Source organism: Doryrhamphus excisus, chromosome 7 (genome assembly GCF_030265055.1).
Source record: "Doryrhamphus excisus isolate RoL2022-K1 chromosome 7, RoL_Dexc_1.0, whole genome shotgun sequence".
NCBI lineage: Eukaryota > Metazoa > Chordata > Actinopteri > Syngnathiformes > Syngnathidae > Doryrhamphus > Doryrhamphus excisus.
Genome location: NC_080472.1, coordinates 1,489,925 through 1,516,303, shown reverse-complemented (window position 1 = coordinate 1,516,303; position 26,379 = coordinate 1,489,925). Strand labels below are relative to the sequence as shown.

Here is a 26,379-nt window from a genome sequence, read left to right as displayed (position 1 = left end):
TGCCGCTCATCCCGACGAGGGTCGCGGGGGGATGCCGGAGCCTATCCCAACTGTCTTCGGGCGAGAGGCGGGGTACACCCTGGACTGGTGGCCAGCCAATCACATGGCACATATAGACAAACAACCATTCACACTCACATAGTGATATTATGATGTCAACCTGTCACCTTTATAGTTCTGTGGGAAAACACTTAATTACACAAATGCAATGACGATGACAAATGAACTCATGCTGACACAAGCAATATCGGCTCCTACCGGATATATTATACAGGAAATGATCAAATAATTCACCTCAAGATATGACACGGCGACGGCAAACTCCTTCTCCTCTTTGGCGTCATCCATGCGCTTGAAAAGCTCCTTCATTGTGCGGTACATGACCCCGGGTTGCGTTTGCGTACCTAGCATGGTATGCGTTTTACCTGCTCCAGTTGCACCATAAGCAAAAACTAAAAAAAAAAAAAAAAAAAGGGGGGGGGGGATGCAGAGTGGAACATTATATTTACAATATTTTGTAAAGCATGTGAAGCAATAGCTTTAATATTTTAACAAATAATGCATAATTATGAGATAAGAAAATCATGATTATGAGATTAAAAAGGGAAATTATGAGATTAGGAAGTCATGTTCATCAGATAAAAGGTCAAAATATCACATAAAAAGTCATACTTATGAGATAAAAAGTCAAAACTATGAGATAAAAAGTCATAATTATGAGATAATTTCCTAAAAATGACATAAACAGTTTACATTATGACATAAAAAGTCATAGTTATGAGATTTAAAGGTGAAATTATGAGATAAAGAAGTAATATTTATCAGATAAAGGGTTAAAATATCACATAAAAAGTCATACTTATGAGATAAAAAGTCATAATTATGAGATAATTTCTTAAAAATGACATAAACAGTTGACATTATGACATAAAAGGTCGTAGTTATGAGATTAAAAGGTGAAATTATGAGATAAGGAAGTCATATTTATCAAATAAAAGGTCAAAATATCACATAAAAAGTCATACTTATGAGATAAAAGGTCAAAACTATGAGATAAAAGGTCATAATTATGAGATAATTTCCTAAAAATGACATAAACAGTTGACATTATGACATAAAAAGACGTCGTTATGAGATTAAAAGGTGAAATTATGAGATAAAGAAGTAATATTTATCAGATAAAGGGTGAAAATATCACATAAAAAGTCATACTTATTAGATAAAAGGTCATAATTATGAGATAATTTGCTAAAAATGACATAAACAGTTGAAATTATGAGATAAAAAGCCATAGTCATGAGATTAAAATGTGAAATTATGAGATAAGGACGTCATATTTATCAAATAAAAAGTCAAAATATCACATAAAAAGTCATAATTATGAGATAATTTCCTAAAAATGACATAAACAGTTGACATTTTGAGATAAAAAGTCATCGTTATGAGATTTAAAGGTGAAATTATATTATATAAAATTATATTATATATATATTATTATATAATAATTACCAGAACCCGATAATTAGCTGACATCCCTACCTTAGATGGTCATGTATCCCATATATTCATAATTTCTGTGCATTTTTCTGCATTAAAAACTATAAAAAAAATGTTATTTTGGGATTTCTGGAACAAATAAGAAGAATCGATGACGCTACGCTAAAGTGTGTATTAATGAAATTATTACCTGTGCAATTGAATCCATTCATGACGCCATCCAACACTCCTTTCGTGGTATTCTCGAACACGTCATCTTGAGTGGAGCTCTCGCCGAAGACATGATCAAAAACAAACTTCAGGTCTTTGTTGGCCCTCTTGTTGATGTTCCTGTTCCGAACCCTTTGTGACCCAAAGCATGACACGTCCTCTTCTTTTGGGTCGAATATGATCATGTGGTTATCCACGACTTGGACCACGTTCCGAAACTTTTCACACCTCTCGCTGTTGTTGGGCGGCCTCACTCGAACGACCACCTTCACGTGGCTGCAGACGTTACTTGACATTGCGTTTGCTTGTTTGCCCGTGACTGAAGCGTTACTGTTAAAAACAAAAGCAAAACGTAATGACATTTATTGGTTGTAGAAAAAGGACTATGTTAAATGTTAATTTGCATTTTGATGACTTATGTGGAGCATTCTTGTTTACAAATGCGCTCCCATAAATGAATTAAAAATGCATTTTGACAGCAACTTACTGCATGAAGAACGCAGTGTGCGCTTGCTCAGACACACTCAGATTGAATAAAATCACATAAAAATTAATGCATATGAGATAAACGGTCAAAACTATGATATAAAAATCACAATTATGAGAGAAAGTCTTAAAAATGACAAACACTTGAAATTATGAGATAAACGATCATAGTTACGAGATTAAAAAGTGAAATTACGAGATAAGGAATTCATATTTATCAAATAAAATGTCAAAATATCACATAAAAAGTCATACTTATGGGATAAAAGGTCAAAACTAAGAGATAAAAAGGCATAATTATGAGATAACGTCCTAAAAATGACATAAAAAGTTGACATTATGACATAAAAAGTCATCGTTATGTGATTTAAAGGTGAAATTATGAGATAAGGAAGTCATATTTATCAAATAAAAGGTCAAAATATCATAAAAAGTCATACTTATGAGATAAAAGGTCAAAACTATGAGATAAAAAGTCAATTATGAGATAATTTCCTAAAAATGACATAAACAGTTGACATTATGACATAAAAAGTCATAGTTATGAGATTTAAAGGTGAAATTATGAGATAAAGAAGTAATATTTATCAGATAAAGGGTTACAATATCACATAAAAAGTCATACTTATGCGATAAAAGGTCAAAACTATGGGATAAAAAGTCATAATTATGAGATAATTTCCTAAAAATGACGTAAACAGTTGAAATTATGAGATAAAAAGCCATAGTCATGAGATTAAAAGGTGAAATTTTGAGGTAAAAGGTCATAGTTATGAGATTAAAAAGTGAAATTATGAGATAAGGAAGTCATATTTAACCGATAAAAGGTCAAAACTATGAAATAAAAAGTCATAATTATGAGATAAAGTCCTAAAAATGACAAACAGTTGAAATTATGAGATAAAAAGCTCATAGATATGAAATTAAAAGGTGAAATTATGATATAAGGAAGTCATATTTATCCAATAAAAGGTCAAAAATATGAAATAAAAAGTCATAATTATGAAATAATTTCCTAAAAATGACAAACAGTTGACATTATGAGACAAATAGCTCATAGATATGAAATTAAAAGGTGAAATTATGATATAAGGAAGTCATATTTATCCAATAAAAGGTCAAAACTATGAAATAAAAAGTCATAATTATGAGATAAAGTCCTAAAAATGACAAACAGTTGAAATTATTAGCTAAAATGTCAGTTATGAGATTAAAAGGTGAAATTATGACATAAGGAAGTCATATTTATCCGAAATAAAAGGTCAAAATATGACATAAAAAGGTCAAAACTATGAGATAAAAAGTCATAATTATAAGTTTTTAATGAATTAATTTGTGATTTCCAGTCAAAAGTTTTGGGTCAGTTCCTTGTCAACACATTCAAGTACGTAAAGAACAAAGTATACCTCATTCGATCGAAGCTAAGATGTGCCATTTCGTGTCCACCTTTTAATTTTGAGCTGTTTATATGATAATACTGTGGTTAAAAAAACATTTATTGTTTACACGGTCAATGTAAATTGTAAATTATCATATAAAAGACGACGTTTAAATGGGAACGAGAAGCTAATGCCGCAAGCTAGCAGTGACCGAGAAGCTAACTACAAACTGTCAACGTTTACGTTCAACCGCTTACCTTTCGTCTCCGTGGGCACGCCACTTTCATTTCCTCGACGACGCTGCAATATCTCCGAATAAACAACCCGAAGCTCGCATTTCTAAACAAATAAAAGTAAACTATAGTTTTGAATGAAGCTAACGTTGAAAATGACACCGCCAATATTTTTTAAAAACAAGCCTTCTTCCTTATCTGGCTGCTCATTGGGCGGGCTTATGTGACGTAATTACCACGTGACTTGTAGGCGGGGTTTTTAGCTATAAAGCTTCTGACGGTAAGCTACACTTCTTCAGCGTGTTGCTACGCAGAATTAACACTTCCTGTTAACGTTTCGTGAGCCTCAAATATTATTTTATGGCTTTTATTAACTATATTTTATTAACCTGGTGTGCTAAATGTGTGTAAGTGTAAAGGGCCGCTGTAGCAACTATCAAACGGAAGTGATAGCATGAAGCTACATTCGGATCTCCTCGGCCACCGTAGTACACGGAAGCTTCCGGTTCTCCTTTAAAAACATTATTATTGATTTCTGCAATATATATATATATTCATAAACACACCTGATTATAATAATACATGATAATATGGTAATATATGTTAGTATGCTTGCAAAGAAGACAATATGCATGCATTACATTGTTGTAATTGGAAATTACATTAATAGTGCATTAATTTAGATACATTAAACAGTATTCTGTTCATCATTCTTTGCAGCTGCTCTACATGTATCTGTTTAATTGGAGTCCTGCACCACAAACACTCAGATTTCCAATTCATCTTGTTGCCAGGAAACACCTGAAGAACTTTTTTTTTATCATGTGACTCGCTTGGGTGCCTGATGCAGTACTGTGTCATGTAAAAATGATTGATTAGATACTGCATATATGTGCATTGTACAGTTGTTGTGTGTTTTTTTATGTTTATTGGCAACTGCTGATGGTAAATAATTACATCTGGACTCTGCCAATCCTGCTCTTGCTTGGTTGCTTGGCACTGCACTGCACACCCTGCAGATGTGTGCTTACCGGGGAGGGCTCAACCTTCAAAGTTAAAACTGCGGTGGCCTCCGAGTTACAGATTCCACCCCCTGCCAGAAAGATCAAAGCACGGAATTGTCGGATTATCGTGTAAATATTAGTGTGAACACCGTTCCCGTGACCTGGCTTGACTTTTTATGGATAATAACGGTGCGTACATACCTCATTTTGCAAAAAAAAAAGCAATATTTTTAATATTTTAACAAATAATAAACAATTGGAAACGTCTATCGATGCCCGTTTCCGCCACAAAAAATATCCCAAACATAATGCATAATTATGAGATAAGAAAGTCATGATTATGAGATTAAAATTGGAAATTATGAGATTAGGAAGTCATATTTATCAATAAAAGGTCAAAATATCACATAAAAACTCATACTTGTGAGATAAAAGGTCAAAACTATAAGATAAAAAGTCATAATTATGAGATAATTTCCTAAAAATTGACATAAACAGTTGACATTTTGAGATAAAAAGTCATCGTTATGAGATTTAAATGTGAAATTATGAGATAAAGAAGTAATATTTATCAGATAAAAGGTCAAAACTATGAGATAAAATGTCATAATTATGAGATAATTTCCTAAAAATGACATAAACAGTTGATATTTTGACATAAAAAGTGGTCGTTATGAGATTTAAAGGTGAAATTATGAGATAAATAAGTCATATTTATCAAATAAAAGGTCAAAATATCACATAAAAAGTCATACTTATGAGATAAAAGGTCAAAACTATGAGATAAAAAGTCATAATTATGAGATAATTTCCTAAAAATTGACATAAACAGTTGACATTTTGAGATAAAAAGTCATCGTTATGAGATTTAAAGGTGAAATTATGAGATAAGGAAGTCATATTTATCAAATAAAAGGTCAAAATATCACATAAAAAGTCATACTTATGAGATAAAAGGTCAAAATTATGAGACAAAAAGTCATAATTATGAGATAATTTCCTGAAAATTACATAAACAGTTGAAATTATGAGATAAAAAAACATAGTTATGAGATTATAAGCTTATCATGATTATAAACTTCATACACTAAAAAAAATCCAATTTAATTAATCCAAACTTAAAATAATTTGTAACCTCGCTGCCTTAAAATTTTGATTAAATCTAGCAAATTATTTAAGATAATTTCAACTCACAACTAAATTTCTCCAATTTAAAAGATCAAGTTCACGTGGGATTTTTTTTATTAGGTGAAATAAACAAATATTTTTGTTGTATCAACACTAGAACTCAATTAATCTCAACTCACTTTTGATTTAGTCTAACTAATTAACTCAAGTAAATTCAACTCACAAATAAATCAAAATAATTTGTTAACCTGATTTGAAAATGACTTGATTTACATTGTTGATTAGCGGATATATTTTTGCACCGCATGATTTACAGACAGGCATCCGTCGGGCAACTACGTGTTGCCGTAGGACCCAGCAACACACACAGTCTCGGTTTCATAACAAGGGCACGTTTTCAACTTTTAATTAGCCTCTAATTATAAGGCTTCGTTGAAATACTGCCACCTGTATTGAAACACGCAACAAGAACGTCAAGTAAAAAATTAGCTTGCTTTTTACACCATACATAAACCTTCACATTTCATTGGGTGATCGCTCGGCATAACAGTTTAAGTCACGGTGTCACAACAAAAAAAAAAATCCCAAAAAAACATCCCATACCAACGCAACAGACGAATAAAAACACTCTCATTAGTTGAGCAGAACAAGAATGAACAACTATGCAAACTTTAACGACAAAGTGACTAACTATTTACATCGACGGTGCCGCAAAGCACGCTGGGAACCAGGAAGTGCTCCCAAATATAATTTAGTCTGTGGGTGTGAAAACCAGGAATGCTGCTGAATGCTTCATTTTTAAAAGTGTTTTGCACATAATTGAATATTTACTGCTTTTAAAATTGATAATGCCGTTTAAATGTGTGTTTAACAAAGCTGAATCCTACTGTGTTTACATTTAGATTATACATTTGGAATATTTGTTATCATTGTCATTTTTTCATATGAATTTGAGGGAGCAAAAGCAGTATCGGCCACAAATATCAAGCAAAAAAATCAGTATCGGCATCAACATATCGGTCGATCCCAAGTCCTAATTATGAGATAAGAAGTTGAAATGTGTTTTAAAAAATAAAAAAATAAAAAAATAAAAAATAAAAAAATAAAGAATTTAAAAATTTAAAAATTTAAAAATTTAAAAATTTAAAAATTTAAAAATTTAAAAATTTAAAAATTTAAAAATTTAAAAATTTAAAAATTTAAAAATTTAAAAATTTAAAAATTTAAAAATTTAAAAATTTTTTAAAACACATTTCAACTTCTTATCTCATAATTAGGACTTGGGATCGACCGATATGTTTTTTTTTCGGCCGATGCCGATACTGATTTTTTTGCTTGATATTTGTGGCCGATACTGCTTTTGCTCCCTCAATTTATATGAAAAAATGACCATGATAACAAATATTCCGGGTCTCAAGTTTTTATCATTTTTAATCGTTTTAATCGTTTCTATCGTTTTTATTGTTTTTATCGTTTTTATCGTTTTTATCGTTTTTATCGTTTTTTTCATTTCAAAATTTTAAAATTTAAAAAATTTTGAAATGTGAAAATGTAAAAAAAAAAAAAATTAAACTGTATTATGGAAAGCAGGAAGTGAACAAATGTAACAGTTACTGATTCTTCCTACTCCTTTTGGACATGTGGAACTGTGAACTGATTATGTGATGCATTCAATTGCAATCTGATGCATGTTCAAATCAAATAAAACCATTACCATTACCAAAAGTCATAATAATGACAAACTCTGAAATGAAAGATCAAAATTATGAGATAAAAAGTCAAAATAATGAGATATGAGGCTTATTTTATCTGATTATATTGAGTAATACGAACAGAAAGGTGCCTGTAGGGGTGTTAGTCCATGTCTAGAAGGCTCTAATAATGTTAAAAAGAGTATAAGATTGTAAACACTTTTTTTTTTTTTTTTACTTTTTTTTCTTCTCCGCAGGTCAAATCAAGCCTGATGTTCTTCCATCTTCCCGCTCGCTCCAGCCGATTGTTCCAGAAAAATAAAAATCTGGCTTCTCGAGCATTGTGGCAATTATGGAATTCCAATTTTCACTCTCGGAGAGACCTATGTGTCTTTTCTGGTCCTGGTGGTGGTCTGTACAAACCGGATGAAGCGTCGTCTGTTTCCTCTGACAAACCTCCTCACGTGCCTGTCATGCTGAAGGAGGTGCTTCATTACCTGGACATCAAACCAGGCCAGGTAAGTTTATTTTGCTGTTATATTTTTATCCCTTGCTTTCAATGAGTGCAGAAGAAATCATGTGTAGCATGTACGGAGAACGTGTGAAGGAATTGTGTAATATGTGTGAAAGACTTCACACCGGGGGTGTCCAAACTTTTTCCAACAAGGGCCACATAGTGAAAAATGAAACCAACACATGTTGATATGCTAAGATACGTTATTTCAAGAAAAAACGCATATTATATGTAAAATTCAGTTTCAGGAAATTCAGTTTTTGTAATGGTAATGGTAATGGTTTAATTTCATTTGAACATGCATCAGATTACAATTGAATGCATCACATAATCAGTTCACAGTTCCACATGTCCAAAAAGGAGTAGGAAGAAGCAAAGCTTATTAAATCCTACCCCTCCATCTGGTACTTTTACAATCAGTAATTGTTACATTTGTTCACTTCCTGCTTTTCTAATATAATTTATTTTTTTTGTTTTTTGTTTTTTTATTTTGTATTTTGTATTTTGTATTTTTTATTTTTTATTTTTTATTTTGTATTTTGTATTTTGTATTTTGTATTTTGTATTTTGTATTTTGTATTTTGTATTTTTTATTTTTTATTTTTTATTTTTTATTTTTTATTTTTTATTTTTTATTTTTTATTTTTTATTTTTTATTTTTTATTTTTTATTTTTTTATTTTTTATTTTTTATTTTTTTACTTTTTTATTTTTTATTTTATACGACTTCATTCTTATTTAATTTTATTATAACATTCCCCAACCTACTTTTCCAAAACTTTATTTGTGATTTCATTCTTTTTCCACTTTTCGTGGGGTTCGGCAGTCCTCCTGAAGTCTTCGGGAATGCTTGGCAGTGAGACCAATCACAGCAGAGTAGTTGGAATAAATTAAAACAGGCGTTTTTTTTTATATCCAAGTGAATACAACTAGAATAGGTGCAGATTTCGGAAGATCTAGAAAGCCTTCTGTGCTGGTAATTGTGTGTCGCTGGGGGCGGGGGGGTCTTTTAGTGTTTTTATTCACGCTTTCCATTTATACCATTGTTTTCGGAAAAGTCATTCGGAAAGATTCCAGATGGAATAAATTAAAACAGTTTTTGATATCCATGGGAATATAACTAGAATAGGTGCAGATTCTGGAAGATCTACAAAGCCTTCAGTGCTGGTAATTGTGTGTCACTGTGGGGCGGGGGGGTCTCTTAGTGTCTTTATTCACACTTTCCATTTATACCATTGTTTTCGGAAAAGTCATTCGGAAAGATTCCATGTGGAATAAATTAAAACAGGCCGTTTTTGTTATCCAAGGCAACACAACTAGAATAGGTGCAGATTCTGGAAGATCTAGAAAGCCTTCTGTCCTGGTTGCGGGGGGGGGGGGCTCTTAGTGTTTTTATTCATGCTTTCCATGTATACCATTGTTTTCGGAAAAGTCATTCCGAAAGATTCCATTCGGAAAAAGGAAAAACTCCTCATGTAAATGTGGCTATTGTTAAATGAATCATAGCTGACATCAAAACTGCCAATTGTTGATATTGTATTTCATTATTATTATTATTATTATTATTATATTTAATTAATTAATTACTTTTTTATTTTTATTTATTCATGTATTTATTTTAAAATTTATTTATTTATTTTTAAAATTTATTTATTTATTTTTAAAATTTATTTATTTATTTTTTACATTTATTTTTGTATTATTATTATTATTAAGGGTGGTGATATATTTGCTTTTATTCAACGTATGTATAATTAGGACAGATGGGCATGAGTCAAAAAGCCTTCTGGTGTGGCACAACACAGGAGGGGGAAGTGCTGCCCCCCCCCCCTCCATTTAATGCATGGTCAAGACAGGTGGGGGCCACGGGTCAACGAGTTAGTCAGGAACGGCGGCACCGTAAAAAAAAAAAGCTGTTTGGCACGACACAGGGTGCCGCGTCGCTCCTTGCCTGAACTTTAGCACCTCTAAACTCCTCCGCTGTCCGCCCATTTGCCAACTGTCCCGCGACAGTTTGCCAATCAGATGCTATTAAAGCGGTCTGATAAGATTTTTTTTTGGTTTTTTTTCCCGCACAGTACATGCTGTACGCTTCACTTTATTTGACGCTCTGTGAAAAAAAAAAAAAAACGGCTACATTCGGAACTGCTGCTTCACCACAGATGTCGCTTCGTTTGTTGACGCACGGGCGAGGTAATGTCGCAGTTGCATTCTAGAACAAGTGATGGAGGAGGATGGAGTCGGGGGGGGGGTGTCACGTCGTCACGTGTCATGTTGTTACATCGCATTAACGACGGAGAAGTCTGAGTACTGACGTAACCTTTCAAATATACAGTACTAGTATGTACCATGGGTGTCAGTGATTGATTTCAATGCAACAACAATGAAGTAATGACACTGTGATACAATGTAAAGTAGTCAGTGTACAGCCTCATAGTACCTCCACACACAACCTTTAATGGGTAAAGTTACTACAGTAATCCCTTGCCTTGAGCGGCTAATGGTAATGGTATTGGTAACGGTAACGGTAATGGTAATGCTAATGCTAATGCTAATGCTAATGCTAATGCTAATGGTTTAATTTCATTTGAACATGCATCAGATTACAATTGAATGCATCACATAATCAGTTGACATTTCCACGGTACTTTTACAATCAGTAACTGTTACATTTGTTCACTTCCTGCTTTTCTCATATTTTTTATTTATTTATTTAATTTAAATTATACTGTATTTAATTTTTTTTATTGTACCGTATTTAATTTTTTTTAATTATCCAGTATTTAATATTTTTAAATATACTGTATTTTGATTTTTTTATTATACTGTATTAATTTTTTTAATTATACTGGATTTAATATTTTTATTATAGTGTATTTTGATTTTTTTATTATACTGTATTATTTTTTTAATTATAATGTATTAAAATTTTGTGCTGGAGCCTATCCCAGCTGTCTTTGGGCGAGAGGCGGGGTACACCCTGAACTGGCCGCCAGCCAATCACAGGGCACATAAAGACAAACAACCATTCACACTCACATTCATACCTATGGACAATTTGGAGTCGCGAATAAAAAAAAAAGCAAATAGCAACTTTATTTTATTTATTTTATTTATTTTATTTATTTTATTTATTTTATTTATTTTATTTATTTTATTTATTTTATTTATTTTGTTTATTTTGTTTATTTTGTTTATTTTATTTATTTTATTAGGGAGAACATGCAAACTCCACACAGAGACGCCTGAGTGGGGAATCGAACTCGAGTCTCTTAGCTGTGAGGCCTGGGTGTTAACCACTTGTACGCCATGCAGCCCTCTCCACATAAAAACGGACGTCCGGTTGTGGTCCATAAATACAGTCCACACAATGGACCAAATATTTTGGTGTCCCACAAGGTTCTGTCCTGGAACCATGTTTTTTTTTAAAGCAGCTCGGAAATTCACTTATGGAAATTGGAATACCCGGAGATGCAAATACCAATTTTATTGAGTAATTTTATTTTATTTTATTTTATTTTATTTTATTTTATTTTATTTTATTTTATTTTATTTTATTTTATTTTATTTATTTTTTAATAAAAATTTCCATTTTATTTTATTGGGGAGAACATGCAAACTCCACACAGAGATGCCCTGGGGGGGGGAATCAAACTCGGGTTTCTTAGCTGCGAGGCCTGGGTGCTAACCACTCATCCACCGTGCAGCCCGGAAATTCCCTCATGAACCTAATAAAGTTACCAGTTAAGCGTACTCTTCTAAGTAATCCATAAATAAGTCAAGATGCAGTAAGTAGTAAACTGAGGCACGAACTATATCTCAAGTCCAAGTACAAGAAGTACTTTTTTTTTTATTTTTTTTTAGCAAGATCAGCAAGAGGCGTGAGTCACCATCTGTTCTAAAGCAGACAAATGTTTTTTTTTTTACTTTAAAAAACACATTTTATTATACATTTTTAAAGCATTTAATGGGTTTAACATAGTTGGACTTCATGCTCACATTTGATTCCATTTACAAGTAAATATTTATGACCTTCATCTTTCATATTTGTTGTGCAGGATGCACTTCAAACATGTCGTTTGTCACGATGTTGCCATTTCTTGCAGGTTGTGTGTATTTTGAGCCAAAACCAAACAGCACGGCCCCATGGGATGGAGTTTTTTTTGAGCTCTCTGGGATTTTTTATTTTCATTGTGTAGAAAGTGTTGACTGCTTCTGAAAAGAGGGCATATGAAGCCGACCGCAAAAGCTTCAGATGCAGCGTAATTCACTAAAAGGATCAAGGATGTCAGGGATCTATCGGTCTTAGTCTGCATATTATTTATAGATTTATTTATATTTATATTATTATTATTTATATTTATTATTTTATTTTGCTCCGGGAGAACATGCAAACTGCAACATGCAAATACCAATTTTATTGAGTAATTTTATTTTTTTTAATTTTATTTATTTATTATTTGATTTTATTTATTTATTTTATTTATTATTTTTGTAAATAAAATTTTTAATTTTATTTTATTGGGGAGAACATGCGATGCCTGAGGGGGGAATCAAACTCGGATATCTTAGCTGTGAGGCCTGGGTGCTAACCACTCCCACGCCCTCTCGTGGTCCATAAATACAGTCCACACAACGCACCAAATATTTTGGTGTCCCACAAGGTTCCGTCCTGGAACCGTTTTTTTTTTTTTTTTTTTCAAGCAGCCCGGAAATTCACTTATGGAAATCGGAATACCCGGAGAAAACTCCCCTGCTCGGAGAGAACATGCAAACTACAACATGCAAATACCAATTTTATTGAGTAATTTTATTTTTTTGTATTTTATTTATTTATTATTTTATTTTATTTATTTATTTTATTTATGATTTTTTAAATAAAATGTTTAATTTTATTTTATTGGGGAGAGCATGCAAACTCCACACAGAGATGCCTGAGGGGGGAATCGAACTTATTTTCACACATTTATTTATTACATTAAAAAAATAAATTTTTTAATAAAATGTAAAATTTTCTTTTATTGGGGAGAACATGCGATGCCTGAGGGGGGAATCGAACTCGGATATCTTAGCTGTGAGGCCTGGGTGCTAACCACCCCTACGCCCTCTCCACAAAAAACGGACGTCCGGTTGTGGTTCATAAATACAGTCCACACAACGCACCAAATTGTTTGGTGTCCCACAAGGTTCCGTCCTGGAACCATTTTTTTTTTTCAAGCAGCCCGGAAATTCACTTATGGAAATCGGAATACCCGGAGAAAACTCCCGTGCTCGGAGAGAACATGCAAACTGCAACATGCAAATACCAATTTTATTGAGTAATTTATTTATTTATTTATTTATTTTATTTTATTTTATTTTATTTTATTTTATTTTATTTTATTTTATTTTATTTTATTTTATTTTATTATTTTTTTAAATAAAATTTTTAGTTTTATTTTCTGGTAAAAATAAAAATAAAGTAGAGTAAAAAAAACTGAGTAAACAATACATTAAAATACAATATCCATACATTCATTCAGAGCTATAAACAATGCTATTATTATTATTAATAATAATAATACATTTTATTTGTATAGCGCTTTTAAAGTACTCAAAGATGCTTTACAGTAAAAGAAGAGCAGTGAAAGAAGATGCTCGTGAATAATGAATCATTGGAATCAAACACTCCATCTAGGGATGCCAGGGCTGATTGACAGCCAGATATTAGGTCTTGGTCGGGTAAAGTTGGGTGCGAGGTCATTCTTGGTTCTCCTTGGAACGTTACTTTTGGGATAGCGGGGAGGGGGGGTGGGTGGTGTGACGGCAGTTTGGGACTTCATTCATTCATTCATTTTCTACTGCTACCGCTTATTAATTGAAATTGAAATTAACTGAAATAAATTGTATTTAAAAACAACATTAAATTATAAAAAATAATAGAAATAAAATAATTACAAAATATAAAATTCATTGAAATATTTTGATGAATTTTTTTAAACTATTCATTCATTCATTCATTTTCTACCTCTTATTAATTGAAATTGAAATTAATTGAAATAAATTGTATTTAAAAATAACATTAAATTATAAAAAAATAATTGAAATAAAATAATTACAAAATATAAAATTCATTGAAATATTTTGATGAATTTTTTTTAACTATTCATTCATTCATTCATTCATTCATTTTCTACCCCTTATTAATTGAAATTGAAATTAATTGAAATAAATTGTATTTAAAAATAACATTAAATTATAAAAAATAATTGAAATAAAATAATTACAAAATATAAAATTCATTGAAATATTTTGATGATTTTTTTTTTTTAAGTGGTGGTCATCCAACCTCGTCTATCCGAGGAGATGCACTCATTGTCGGACACACTTTGTCAGAGGCGCCGCTGGTGTCGTGGAGCTCAGGAGTCGGACACGAGGACTGCGTGTTTACTAACTGTACACAATCTTGGCACGACATTGAAATTAAAAATGCGGCCGTTAATTAACATTAAACGTTTTTTTTACGGGACAACTATAATTTTAATATTTAATGTATATTTTTTATTTTATTTTCACACATTCATTTATTAAATAAAAAAAATCCACCATTTTTTTAAATTTAAAAAATTTAAAAAATTAAAAAAAAATGTTTGTCATTTTAGTCTTTTTAAATGTAGATTTAGTCTTTATTTATTTTTATATATGTATATATTTATTTATAGAAATCCAGTAAATATTTTTTGTTTGTTTTTAAATGGCCTATGTCATATGGTGGTCATCCAACCTCGTCTATCCGAGGAGATGCACTCATTGTCGGACACACTTTGTCAGAGGCGCCGCTGGTGTCGTGGAGCTCAGGAGTCGGACACGAGGACTGCGTGTTTACTAACTGTACACAATCTTGGCACGACATTGAAATTAAAAATGCGGCCGTTAATTAACATTAAACGTTTTTTTTACGGGACAACTATAATTTTAATATTTAATGTATATTTTTTATTTTATTTTCACACATTCATTTATTAAATAAAAAAAATCCACCATTTTTTTAAATTTAAAAAATTTAAAAAATTAAAAAAAAATGTTTGTCATTTTAGTCTTTTTAAATGTAGATTTAGTCTTTATTTATTTTTATATATGTATATATTTATTTATAGAAATCCAGTAAATATTTTTTGTTTGTTTTTAAATGGCCTATGTCATATGGTGGTCATCCAACCTCGTCTATCCGAGGAGAAGCACTCATTGTCGGACACACTTTGTCAGAGGCGCCGCTGGTGTTGTGGAGCTCAGGAGTCAGACATGAGGACTGCGTGTTTACTAACTGTACACAATCTTGGCACGACATTGAAATTAAAAATGCGGTTGTTAATTAACATTTAATGTTTTTTTGCGGGACAACTATAATTTTATTATTTAATGTAGAATTTTTTATTTTATTTTCACACATTTATTTATTAAATAAAAAAAAGTCCACAATTTTTTTTTATTTAAAATTTTTTAAAATGAAAAAAAAATTGTTTGTCATTTTAGTCTTTTTTAATGTAGATTTAGTCTTTATTTATTTTTATATATGTATATATTTATTTATAGAAATCCAGTAAATATTTTTTGTTTGTTTTTAAAAGGCCTATGTCATTGTCGGACACACTTTGTCAGCGGCGCCGCTGGTGTCGTGGAGCTCAGGAGTCGGACATGAGGACTGCGTGTTTACTAACTGTACACAATCTTGGCACGACATTGAAATTAAAAATGCGGTCGTTAATTAACATTTAACGTTTTTTTGCGGGACAAACCCCCCCCCACGTTGTTCTTTTAAGATCGGAAATGATACAAAAGCCCAATCAATACTTGGATCTTGAATGTCCTTATACAAAAAAACAAAATCTGCTAACTGAATTTGTGGTATTACTGTAGGCTTTATTGCAATATTTACAGTTGTTCCTGTTATGAGAGTGTGGGTATGCTAATCAGATCCATACCCTGTGGACTGCTGTATTGGGATGACTCATTCCTGCAACACATGCTCCTCTGGTGTGTGGAAGGTCCACCTGCATTATCTTTGGGCTATACTGTATTCCTGACGTACTTAGAAATAGCAGATTTTTACTCCTCATGACATAATACTTCCATAAATCCCTCTAGAATGCAATTGGTATATGTCATTTATGTTGAAATATGACATAGGCTATTTAAAAACAAACAAAAAATATTTACTGGATTTATATAAATAAATATATACATATATAAAATAAATCAATACTAAATCTACATTAAAAAAGAATAAAATGACAAACATTTTTTAAAAAATTTTAAATTTAAAAAAGTGGTGGATTTTTTTTTAAATTGAATAAATAAATATGTGCAAAATAAAATAAAAAAATATACATTAAATAATAAAATTATAGATTATAGACTAAATTGATATATAAAAAAGACTTAAACTAAAATGAAATTTTTTTTTAAATCACTTAAGTAAATGTGTGAAAATAACATTTAAAATGATTTAAATTACTGCTAATAAAAATAAATATTTGCTGGATTTGTATAAATAAATATATACATATATATAAATAAATACAGACTAAATCTACAGTTAAAAAAGACTAAAATGACAAACAAAATTATTACTTTTTTTATTTTAACATTTTTTAATTTAAAAAAGTGGTGGATTTTTTTTTAATTTAATAAATAAATGTGTGAAAATAAAATAAAAAATTATACATTAAATAATAAAATTATAGATTATAGACTAAATCGATATATAAAAAAGACTTGAACTAAAATGTTTTTTTTTTTAAACCACTTAAGTAAATGTGTGAAAATAACATTTAAAATGATTTAAATTACTGCTAATAAAAATAAATATTTGCTGGATTTGTATAAATAAATATATACATATATATAAATAAATACAGACTAAATCTACAGTTAAAAAAGACTAAAATGACAAACAAAATTATTAATTTTTTTTAAATGTTTAACATTTTTTAATTTAAAAAAGTGGTGGATTTTTTTATATTTAATAAATAAATGTGTGAAAATAAAATAAAAAATTAGATTATAGACTAAATCGATATATAAAAAAAGACTTAAACTAAAATGATTTTTTTAATCACTTAAGTAAATGTGTGAAAATAAAATTCAAAATGATTTAAATTACTGCTAATAAGTAAAATAATAATAATAATTTTTATTTTATTTTATTTTATTTTATTTTATTTTATTTTATTTTATTTTATTTTATTTTATTTTATTTTATTTTATTTTATTTTATTTTATTTTATTTTATTATTATTATTATTATCATTATTATTATTAACAATAATAATAATAATAGCCTTGTTTTGAGCTCCCAATGAATGTATGAATATTGTATTTTAATGTATCGTTTACTCTGTTTTTTTACTCAACTTTAGTTTTTTTTTTCTTTACTGTAAAGCATCTTTGAGTACTTTAAAAAGCGCTATTATTATTATTATTATATACTAAACTCTTTACTCAACTTTTTATTTAATTTTTCTTCACTGTAAAGCGTCTTTGAGTACTTTAAAAAGCGCTACACAAATAAAATGTATTATTATTATTATATTAATAATAATAGTAGCCTTGTTTTTAGCTCTGAATGAACGTATGGGTATTGTATTTTAATTTATTTACTCTGTTTTTTTACTCAACTCTAATTTTATTTCTTTTTTCTTTTGTTTGACTCGAGTCTCTTAGCTGTGAGATCTGCTTGCTAACCACTCGACCACCGTGCAGCCTGGTTAAAGGCCATTCCATTCCATAAAACTACTGATTTTTTCCATTTAAGCTGCTTTTTAGACTGTACCACTTGTCACAAACACCAATCAACTTCTGAAGATGCCTTTTATTGTAGCCAGCCTCAGGCAGTAATCACCTGGATCAATTACCACAGCAAAGAAACGCCCCCTTGAACAGATTTGGACAGATTTATGATCAATATTTGAGCGAAACGGGCCCAACTCCTGACAGATGGGAGTCTTGTTGACGTGTGAAATGTAGTAAACAACTCGGCCAAAGACAAGAATACACGCAATAATAATAATAATAATAATAATAATAATAATAATAATAATAATAATAATAATAATAATAATAATAATAATAATAATAATAATAATAATAAAAAGTATCATTGCTAAAGCATTATTAGACAAAGCCTTGTAAAAGCGTGAGGCGGTGACCTTATCCGTGTTAGCAACACAATCTGTATTCGCTGCCGTTATTCTCAGCTCCAGCGCTCCCACTCGTTGCTGACTCTGACTAATTTTGGAGGGGAGAGCATGTCTGCTTGACATTACATGACACCGTTCACCATGTTTCCTTATTTCCTCGCCCTTGTTTCCTTGTGTCCACGGCCACACTTAGCGCTGTCTTTACTAGCTGCTTTCTGTTGTTAAATATGCGGTACGGCACACAATGTTTGGTACGCTGCGTATTTGCTACCTAAAAAAAAAAAAAACATCAAATATCTGCAGTAATTTTAAGTCTAAATATTACAAGAAAATGGTTTATTTTACAAGCATTCATTTTTTTAAATTTTATTTTTATGTAAAATAAATATTATATATCATATATATAATAAATAAAATCTATAATTTTACAAAAATAAATAAATAAAAATATTAGGAGAAAAAAGTCATTTTTTACAACAATAATAAGCATAATAATAATAATAATAATAATAATAATAATAATAATAATAATAATAATAATAATAATAATAATAATACAAAAAATTAGTAGCATCGAGTTGAAATATTAAGAAAAACATAAAATATATTATATATGTTGTGGGAAACTGAAGTTGTATTTTTTTGGGAAAATTAGCTTGGGAAATAAAATAAAAATTCTATATACTTTACCATTATTAAAGCCCTTTAGACTCAAACTAACACCCCTAAAGTTATCTTTACACTCATTTTATCTCATATTGAATGGGAGGAGTTGTTGTGAACGAATATTTGAATCTATAATTTTACAAGAATAAAGTAAAAAAAAATATTTGGAGAAAAAAAAATCAAATTTTTACAACAATAAACTTGTATAATATAATGACAAATTTGTATATGTATATAATATTTATATATAGAATAATATAAATTTGTTATAAAATGTAAAAATCTATTTAGTTATAATATTCTACATACAATCTTTACCATGATTAGAGCCCTTTAGACACAAACTAACACCCCTATAGTTAGCCATGAACTTACCACTTCCACACTAATTTTACAAGAATAAAGTAAAAAAAAAACATTTGGAGAAAAAAAGTCACATTTTTACAACAATAAACTTGTAATATAATGACAAATTTTTGTTGTATTTTTAATTTAATTTAATTTAATTTTTTAAAAATTGACTTTTTTCTCCAAATTTTTTTTTTACTTTATTCTTGTAAAATTAGTGTGGAAGTGGTAAGTTCATGGCTAACTATAGGGGTGTTAGTTTGTGTTAAATTAAATTAAATTAAATTAAATTAAATTAAATTAAATTAAATTAAATTAAATTAAATTAAATTAAAGAATAATATAAAATTTGTTATAAAAGTTATAAATCTATTTAGTTATAATATTCTACATACAATCTTTACCATGATTAGAGCCCTTTAGACACAAACCAACACCCCTAAAGTTTAGCCACGAACTTACCACTTCCACACTGAATGGGAGGAGTCGCAATTATGTAACATTACTGCCACCTAGTGGCCAAAATGCTACATATACTTTTGTCTTTTGATATTTCATGGACTAATAAATACTCCAGTAAACCACAAATCAGCGAACATTTATTAAATATGATTCCATTATTTCATACTGAAAGCATGAAAATATTCATAAAGTGTTTGCAAGTCAGTCCTTCCGCCCACCCCCCGTTTTCCCTCAAGCCACCCCTCACCCCCAGCCCCCATCTTGTCCCTTTTTATTCCATACTGTATTGTCAATGTAGTCTTCAAACTACTGGGAGCATCTTCCGAAATGCCTCCAGATTTTTCTCCCCCCCCTCCTATTAGCATCCTTTTCCACCACAGGACCTTCATTTAGCTGGACCCGTCCGCCCCCCCGCCCCCCCCCCCCCACGCTAATGGACTTGGCCCTGTTCTTCTTTTGTCTCCTTTTAGTGGCGTGGAATTCACCTTCAGGAGAAAAAAAGCCTGATGCTTCTTTACATTTTGTGAATATACTTACATGATTCCACCCCCCCACCCCTACACCCCCCCCACCCCCAACACTCTTTATATAGTTTGCATTGTTTACATGTCACACCGCATTGATGGCGGTGTCACACTTAAAATAAATCTTCCAATGAAGCATGTAATCATTTTGAATGGATGCACTGCATCATATTTGACCTTATTCCTTATTTTCTCTTCAATTAAGTCGTTATGCTTTTGGGTCGTTAGGATTTTTGTTGCAGTCAATGGACTTTTCTTTTTTTTTTTTAAATATTTCTCTGTATGAATGCTGTATGAAACACATACGTGATCATTTCACCACAGGAATGATGTCATGTTACACACAGTATCAGCTGATATCAGTATCGGAAATTGAGAGTATTGTTATATTGTTATTATATTTTTTGTCTTTTAAATTTTTCATTTATTTATTTTTATTAGCAGTAATTTAAATAATTTTTGATTTTATTTTCACAAATTGACTTAAGTGATTTAAGTTTAGTCTTTTTTTATATGGATTTAGTCTATAATCTATAATTTTATTATTTAATGTATAATTTTTTATTTTATTTTCACACATTTACTTAAGTGATTTGAAAATTTTTTTTTTTCATTTTAGTTTAAGTCTTTTTTATATCGATTTAGTCTATAATCTATAATTTTATTATTTAATGTATAATTTTTATTTTATTTTCACACATTTACTTAAGTGATTTAAAAAAAATAAAAAATGTTCATTTTAGTTCAAGTCTTTTTTATATTGATTTAGTCTATAATCTATAATTTTATTAATTAATGTATAATTTTTTATTTTATTTTCACACATTTACTTAAGTGATTTAAAAAAAATCATTTTAGTTTAAGTCTTTTTTATATCGATTTAGTCTATAATCTATAATTTTATTATTTAATGTATCATTTTTTATTTTATTTTCACACATTTACTTAAATGATTTAAAAATTTAAAAAAAATCATTTTAGTTGAAGTCTTTTTTATATCGATTTAGTTTATAATCTATAATTTTATTATTTAATGTATAATTTTTTTATTTTATTTTCACACATTTATTTATTAAATAAAAAAAATTCCACCACTTTTTTAAATTAAAAAAATTTTAAAAATAAAAAATGTCATAATTTTATTTGTCATTTTAGTCTTTTTTAAAATGTAGATTTAGTCTGTATTTATTTATTTTGTCATATTATGATGTTTTTTCTTGGAAAATTTGTATTTTTTTTGTAAAATTACTGTAAATTTTTCAATTTTTTATTGTTTTATTTTATTTTTTTTAAATAGCTGTAACTACTAAATATTTTTTCTCAGTTTTCAAAAATCAAATATTTCTAAAGTATTTCTAAATATTTTGTCATAATATTATGATGTTTTTTCTTGGAAAATTAGTATTTTTTTTGTAAAATTACTATTAATTTTTCCATTTTTATTGTTTTATTTGTTAGTTGTTTTTTTTTTAAATAGCTGTAACTACCAAATATTTTCAAAAATCAAATATTCCTAAGTACATCAGGAATCCAGTATAGCCCAAAGAGTAATACGATATGCAAATATCGCACCGTCGGCAAATTGTGTCTCAGCATGAACTTTTGTATACCAGAGGAAGAAATGCAAACCGGTTAGCTTAAACTGTTGCCATGGCAACGGACGCGACAAGAAAAGCGATCCTGCACCCGCGTCTCTGTCTCCCTAATGGTCTGGTCTGTTTGGTGTAACAAGATCTGTAAAAACTAGATCCCTCGCTGTAACTGACCTGGGCTTTGGGAGTCACAGGTAGGATTTAGGTGAGTACTCTGGCTTCTCTCAGGTTCCCGCGCCCCCTTTTTTCTTAATGAATTCAGACCTGAGACCAGTTTTTTTTTTTTTCATAACCGTGTTTGCAAAATTTTCCACTGAATTCCTTTAATTTTTTATTTTTATTTTGTATTTTTACTACATAACATAACCAAGCAAAAGCCCATAATGCATTGGGGTTCAGTATCGCTTATTAAAAATGCCTTGCTAAAGTGTCACACTGCACTACTGGCTTTACTCCTAACTCTCCTGTTCCCTCTGCTGGGAAAGGCAGATATTGCACGCAAGTTTTTTTTTTTAATAGAAAAAAATAGATATAGTATTATAGTATTATATTTTAATAGATATAGTAGTATAATAGTTATAATAGTTTTCTATGACAAATAACCGTTCATATTATCATTTATGTACGACAACGCATATACAAACGATTTTCAAGCGAAGGTAACATCGTAAAAAAAGCATTTTTAGAGAGTAGCCTGCTGAGTATATTGAATAAACGCCACTTTTGTTGCTTGCTATATATACGTATACGGTATATTTTCATCCATTGTGATCCCCGGAAATGTGTTTTCCTTCACCCTTTCAATGTCTACACCGGGGGTCTCAAACACGCGGCCCGCGGGCCAAATGTGGCCCGCCGGACACCAGTTTGAGGCCGCCTTGATATGAAAATTTAATGTTAAAGTTTGATATGGATGCTGTATGGTATCATGTACCCGGAAAAAATTATTACGTTTTTATTAATGTCCATGTTAAAGGTTAAATAACTGTTAATAGTTATCCTCCCTATCCGTGTGGAAGTGGTAAGTTTTTTGGCTATTTAAGTTGAAAGGAAATAACTTGGAGGTTACCGTTTAGGTCGCTAGCTCTGGAGTTTGCGAGTTAGCATGTGTCTCAAGACCCTGCAGTTGCAAATCAGACGATATTTCCAATCTAATCACTAATCAAACACCAAAATAGTAATTAATTACTTAATTAATTAATCGTTGCCTCGCCACTGATACGCGTTTAAGTCCTGAATTTTAAAATGTCAAATATTTCGGAACCCTGAACACATCATCTCTCTGGGGACCAAAATGGCTGTAATTATTGTAATTAGGTATGGAATTGGAATATGATGACTTTATTTCTGTAATATTTTATCTTTATTGTCATAATATTACAATTTTTTTCTACAACTTTTTTTTTTCTTCAACTATTTTTCATTCATTAATCATTGTTCAACTTTATATGTTACTAAAATTATGTTACTTTCCGTCATAATATTATGATGGTTTTTTTTGGAAAATTTGTATTCTTTTTGTAAAATTACTGTTTAAATTTTTATTGTTTTATTTTTATTTATTTATTTTTGTAAATAGCTGTAACTATTTTTTTTTCATAATAGGCCCATTTTCCATAATAGGCCCTCGACCATGGTTGCGCTAATTTTTTATGAAGCTAATTCACTGAAAATTTATTATTATAAAAATGATAAATTTATATTGTATATTATAAATTGATATTATAAAATCATTGTAAATGAATTATTATAAAAATTATATAAAAAAATATAAAAAATTTCTAAATTTTTTTCAAATTTTTAAAAAAATATTTAAAAAATGTTTATTATATATTATATTTATTTTATATTATAAAAATTTTCCACCGTGGTCCAAATCCACCAGTCGTACAATTTCCAATCTAATCACTAATCAAACACCAAAATAGTAATTAATTAATTAATTAATTAATTAATCGTTGCCTCGCCACTGATACGCGTTTAAGTCCTGAATTTTAAAATGTCAAATATTTCGGAACCCTGAACACACCATCTCTCTGGGGACCAAAATGGCGTAATTATTGTAATTAGGTATGGAATTGTAATATTATTACTTTATTTCTGTAATATTTTATCTTTATTGTCATAATATTACAATTTTTTTCTACAACTTTTTTTTTTCTTCAACTATTTTTCATTCACATTAATCATTGTTCAACTTTATATGTTACTAAAATTATGTTACTTTTTGTCATAATATTGTGATTTTTTGGGGGAAAATTCGTATTTTTTGGGGGGAAAATTACTGTTGATTTTTTCAATTTTTATTGTTTTATTTATTTATTTATTTTTAAATAGCTGTAACTATCTAATATTTTTTTTGGTCAGTTTTCCATAATAGGCCCTCGACCATGGTTGCGCAAATTTTTTATGAAGCTAATTCACTGAAAATTCATTATTATAAAAATGATAAATTTATATTGTATATTATAAATTTATATTATAAAATTATTGTAAATGAATTATTATAAAAATTAATTTTTTTTAAAAAAAATTCTATTTTTTTTTTAATTTTTTTAAAAATATTTAAAAAATGTATATTATATATTATATTTATTTTATATTATAAAAAAATTCCACCGTGGTCCAAATCCACCAGTCGTACAATTTCCAATCTAATCACTAATCAAACACCAAAATAGTAATTAATTAATTAATCGTTGCCTCGCCACTGATACGCGTTTAAGTCCTGAATTTTAAAATGTCAAATCTTTCGGAACCCTGAACACACCATCTCTCTGGGGACCAAAATGGCTGTAATTACTGTAATTAGGTATGGAATATCGGGGGTTTAATGACCCCCCTAGTCAGGTTTTTCGCTTATCCGGGTAGAGCACCTGTCCCGATGAAATACGGATACGGATGACTCATTCCCAAGTTTGATGTCATCCCGTCGTCACCTGACTTGTTCCGCTTGTCTGTCACTCAAACTAAACGACCTTGTAAGCATTTTTTTGTGTATAAATGAGGTGAAAAAGGTCGTACTGCAGCATGGAAAAATAAACAGATGCCGCCATTTTTTTTTTTTTCGTTTTTTTTCATCCATGCGTATCTTCATCGAGATTATTTATTTTTCGATTTGTCTCGCGGTTGTTTAAGTGTAAGTCGTCCGCTTTTGATAAAAGCCAGTCCACTTTGCTTTTTTTTTTTTTTTTTTTTTTTTCCTCCCCGCGTTCCTTTTTTTTTTTTTTTTCGTATTGAATAGCACAACAGGCAAGTTCATTATGCGTGTGACTCATCCCGCTAGCCCACACCCCCCCGCCCCCCCGCCCCCCTCCCTGTCTGCTGCTGTGCGCTGAAAAGGAGAGGGAACCGCCATTGATCATTTCTTTCCTCACACATGCACGCACACAGCCCACCTTCCACGTCACTATTGATCCACATGTTTCATGGCGTTTTTTTTTTTTTGGGAGGGGGGGGGTGTGTGGGGGGGTCGGTAGGTAGCGAATGTTTCCTTCTGTGTCATTTCATGTCTCTTTCACTATTCCCATAACGGAAAATAGGGTTCACTCATGTGAATTCTCATCTTTACTTTCTCTCCTTCAAACCCGGGGGGGGGGGGGGGGGGGGGGGCGTTCAAACCTTTTTCCAGCGACGGCCACACAGTGAAAAAAAAATGAATTGATATTAATATTATATCATAATTCCACTTTTCTGACCTGTAACTAAACCACGTTTACGTCAGTTTTTCTTCTTTCCGAATGGAATCTTTTTGAATGACTTTATTTAAATGTGATTAATTGTGAGTTAACTATGGACAAAATGTGATTAATCGATATTAATCGAATATTTTAATCGATTGACAGCGCTAGATATTAGCAAAAAAAAAAATCGGCTTATATGGGCCTGCAAAGACCCTGGTAAAGACTTGGAAAGACCTTTGGTAAAGGCATGGAAAGACCTTTGGTAAAGACCTGGAAAGACCTTGGTCAGTCAGAAAGACCTTTGGTAAAGACCTGGAAAGACCTTTGGTAAAGACCTGGAAAGACCTTGGTCAGTCAGAAAGACCTTTGGTAAAGACCTGGAAAGACCTTTGGTAAAGACCTGGAAAGACCTTGGTCAGTCAGAAAGACCTTTGGTAAAGACATGGAAAGACCTTTGGTCTTTACCAAAGGTCTTTGTGACTGGAAAGACAAAAACCGAGAGATGTTCCAAGATTGACGGGTCAATCTCTCGGTTTTTGCCTTTGGTAAAGACCTGTAAAGACCTTGGTCAGTCATGAAGACCTGGAAAGACCTTTGGTAAAGACCTTGGTCAGTCAGAAAGACCTTTGGTAAAGACCTGGAAAGACCTTGGTCAGTCAGAAAGACCTTTGGTAAAGACCTGGAAAGACCTTTGGTAAAGACCTGGAAAGACCTTGGTCAGTCAGAAAGACCTTTGGTAAAGACCTGGAAAGACCTTTGATAAAGACCTTGGTCAGTCAGAAAGA

At 30.4% G+C, this 26,379-nt stretch overlaps 2 protein-coding genes and 1 long non-coding RNA gene across 7 annotated transcripts in view; 1 reads left to right on the top strand and 2 right to left on the bottom strand.

Annotated features, from left to right (window-relative positions):
* The window catches only part of kif18a (kinesin family member 18A), a 42,845-nt gene extending 38,830 nt beyond the window's left edge, over window positions 1-4,015 (bottom strand). Inside the window, exons 1-3 of one of the 2 annotated variants that reach the window (XM_058077041.1) lie at window positions 3,830-4,015; window positions 1,688-2,037; window positions 295-452 (exon numbers count right to left, since the gene is read on the bottom strand). In XM_058077041.1, the coding sequence (XP_057933024.1) occupies window positions 295-452; window positions 1,688-2,003 (474 nt within the window). In that variant the 5' untranslated portion in view covers window positions 2,004-2,037; window positions 3,830-4,015. Of the gene's footprint in view, window positions 1-294; window positions 453-1,687; window positions 2,038-3,599; window positions 3,755-3,829 lie in introns of those variants that run through there. The other variant, XM_058077040.1, reaches the window with a different exon arrangement.
* The window catches only part of LOC131131971 (uncharacterized), a 205,854-nt gene that overhangs the window by 113,036 nt on the left and 66,439 nt on the right, over window positions 1-26,379 (bottom strand). The gene's annotated exons all lie outside the window — the stretch shown is intronic.
* Window positions 3,563-26,379, top strand: part of mettl15 (methyltransferase 15, mitochondrial 12S rRNA N4-cytidine) — a 53,728-nt gene continuing 30,911 nt past the window's right edge. For 2 of the 4 annotated variants that reach the window (XR_009130284.1, XM_058077043.1), the window contains exons 1-2: window positions 3,878-4,085; window positions 7,886-8,146. Coding sequence is in view for 3 of the 4 variants with exons in the window: in XM_058077043.1 (XP_057933026.1) it covers window positions 7,901-8,146 (246 nt within the window). In the remaining variant the exon portion in view is untranslated. Of the gene's footprint in view, window positions 3,578-3,873; window positions 4,086-7,885; window positions 8,147-26,379 lie in introns of those variants that run through there. The other 2 variants (XM_058077045.1, XM_058077046.1) reach the window with 2 other exon arrangements.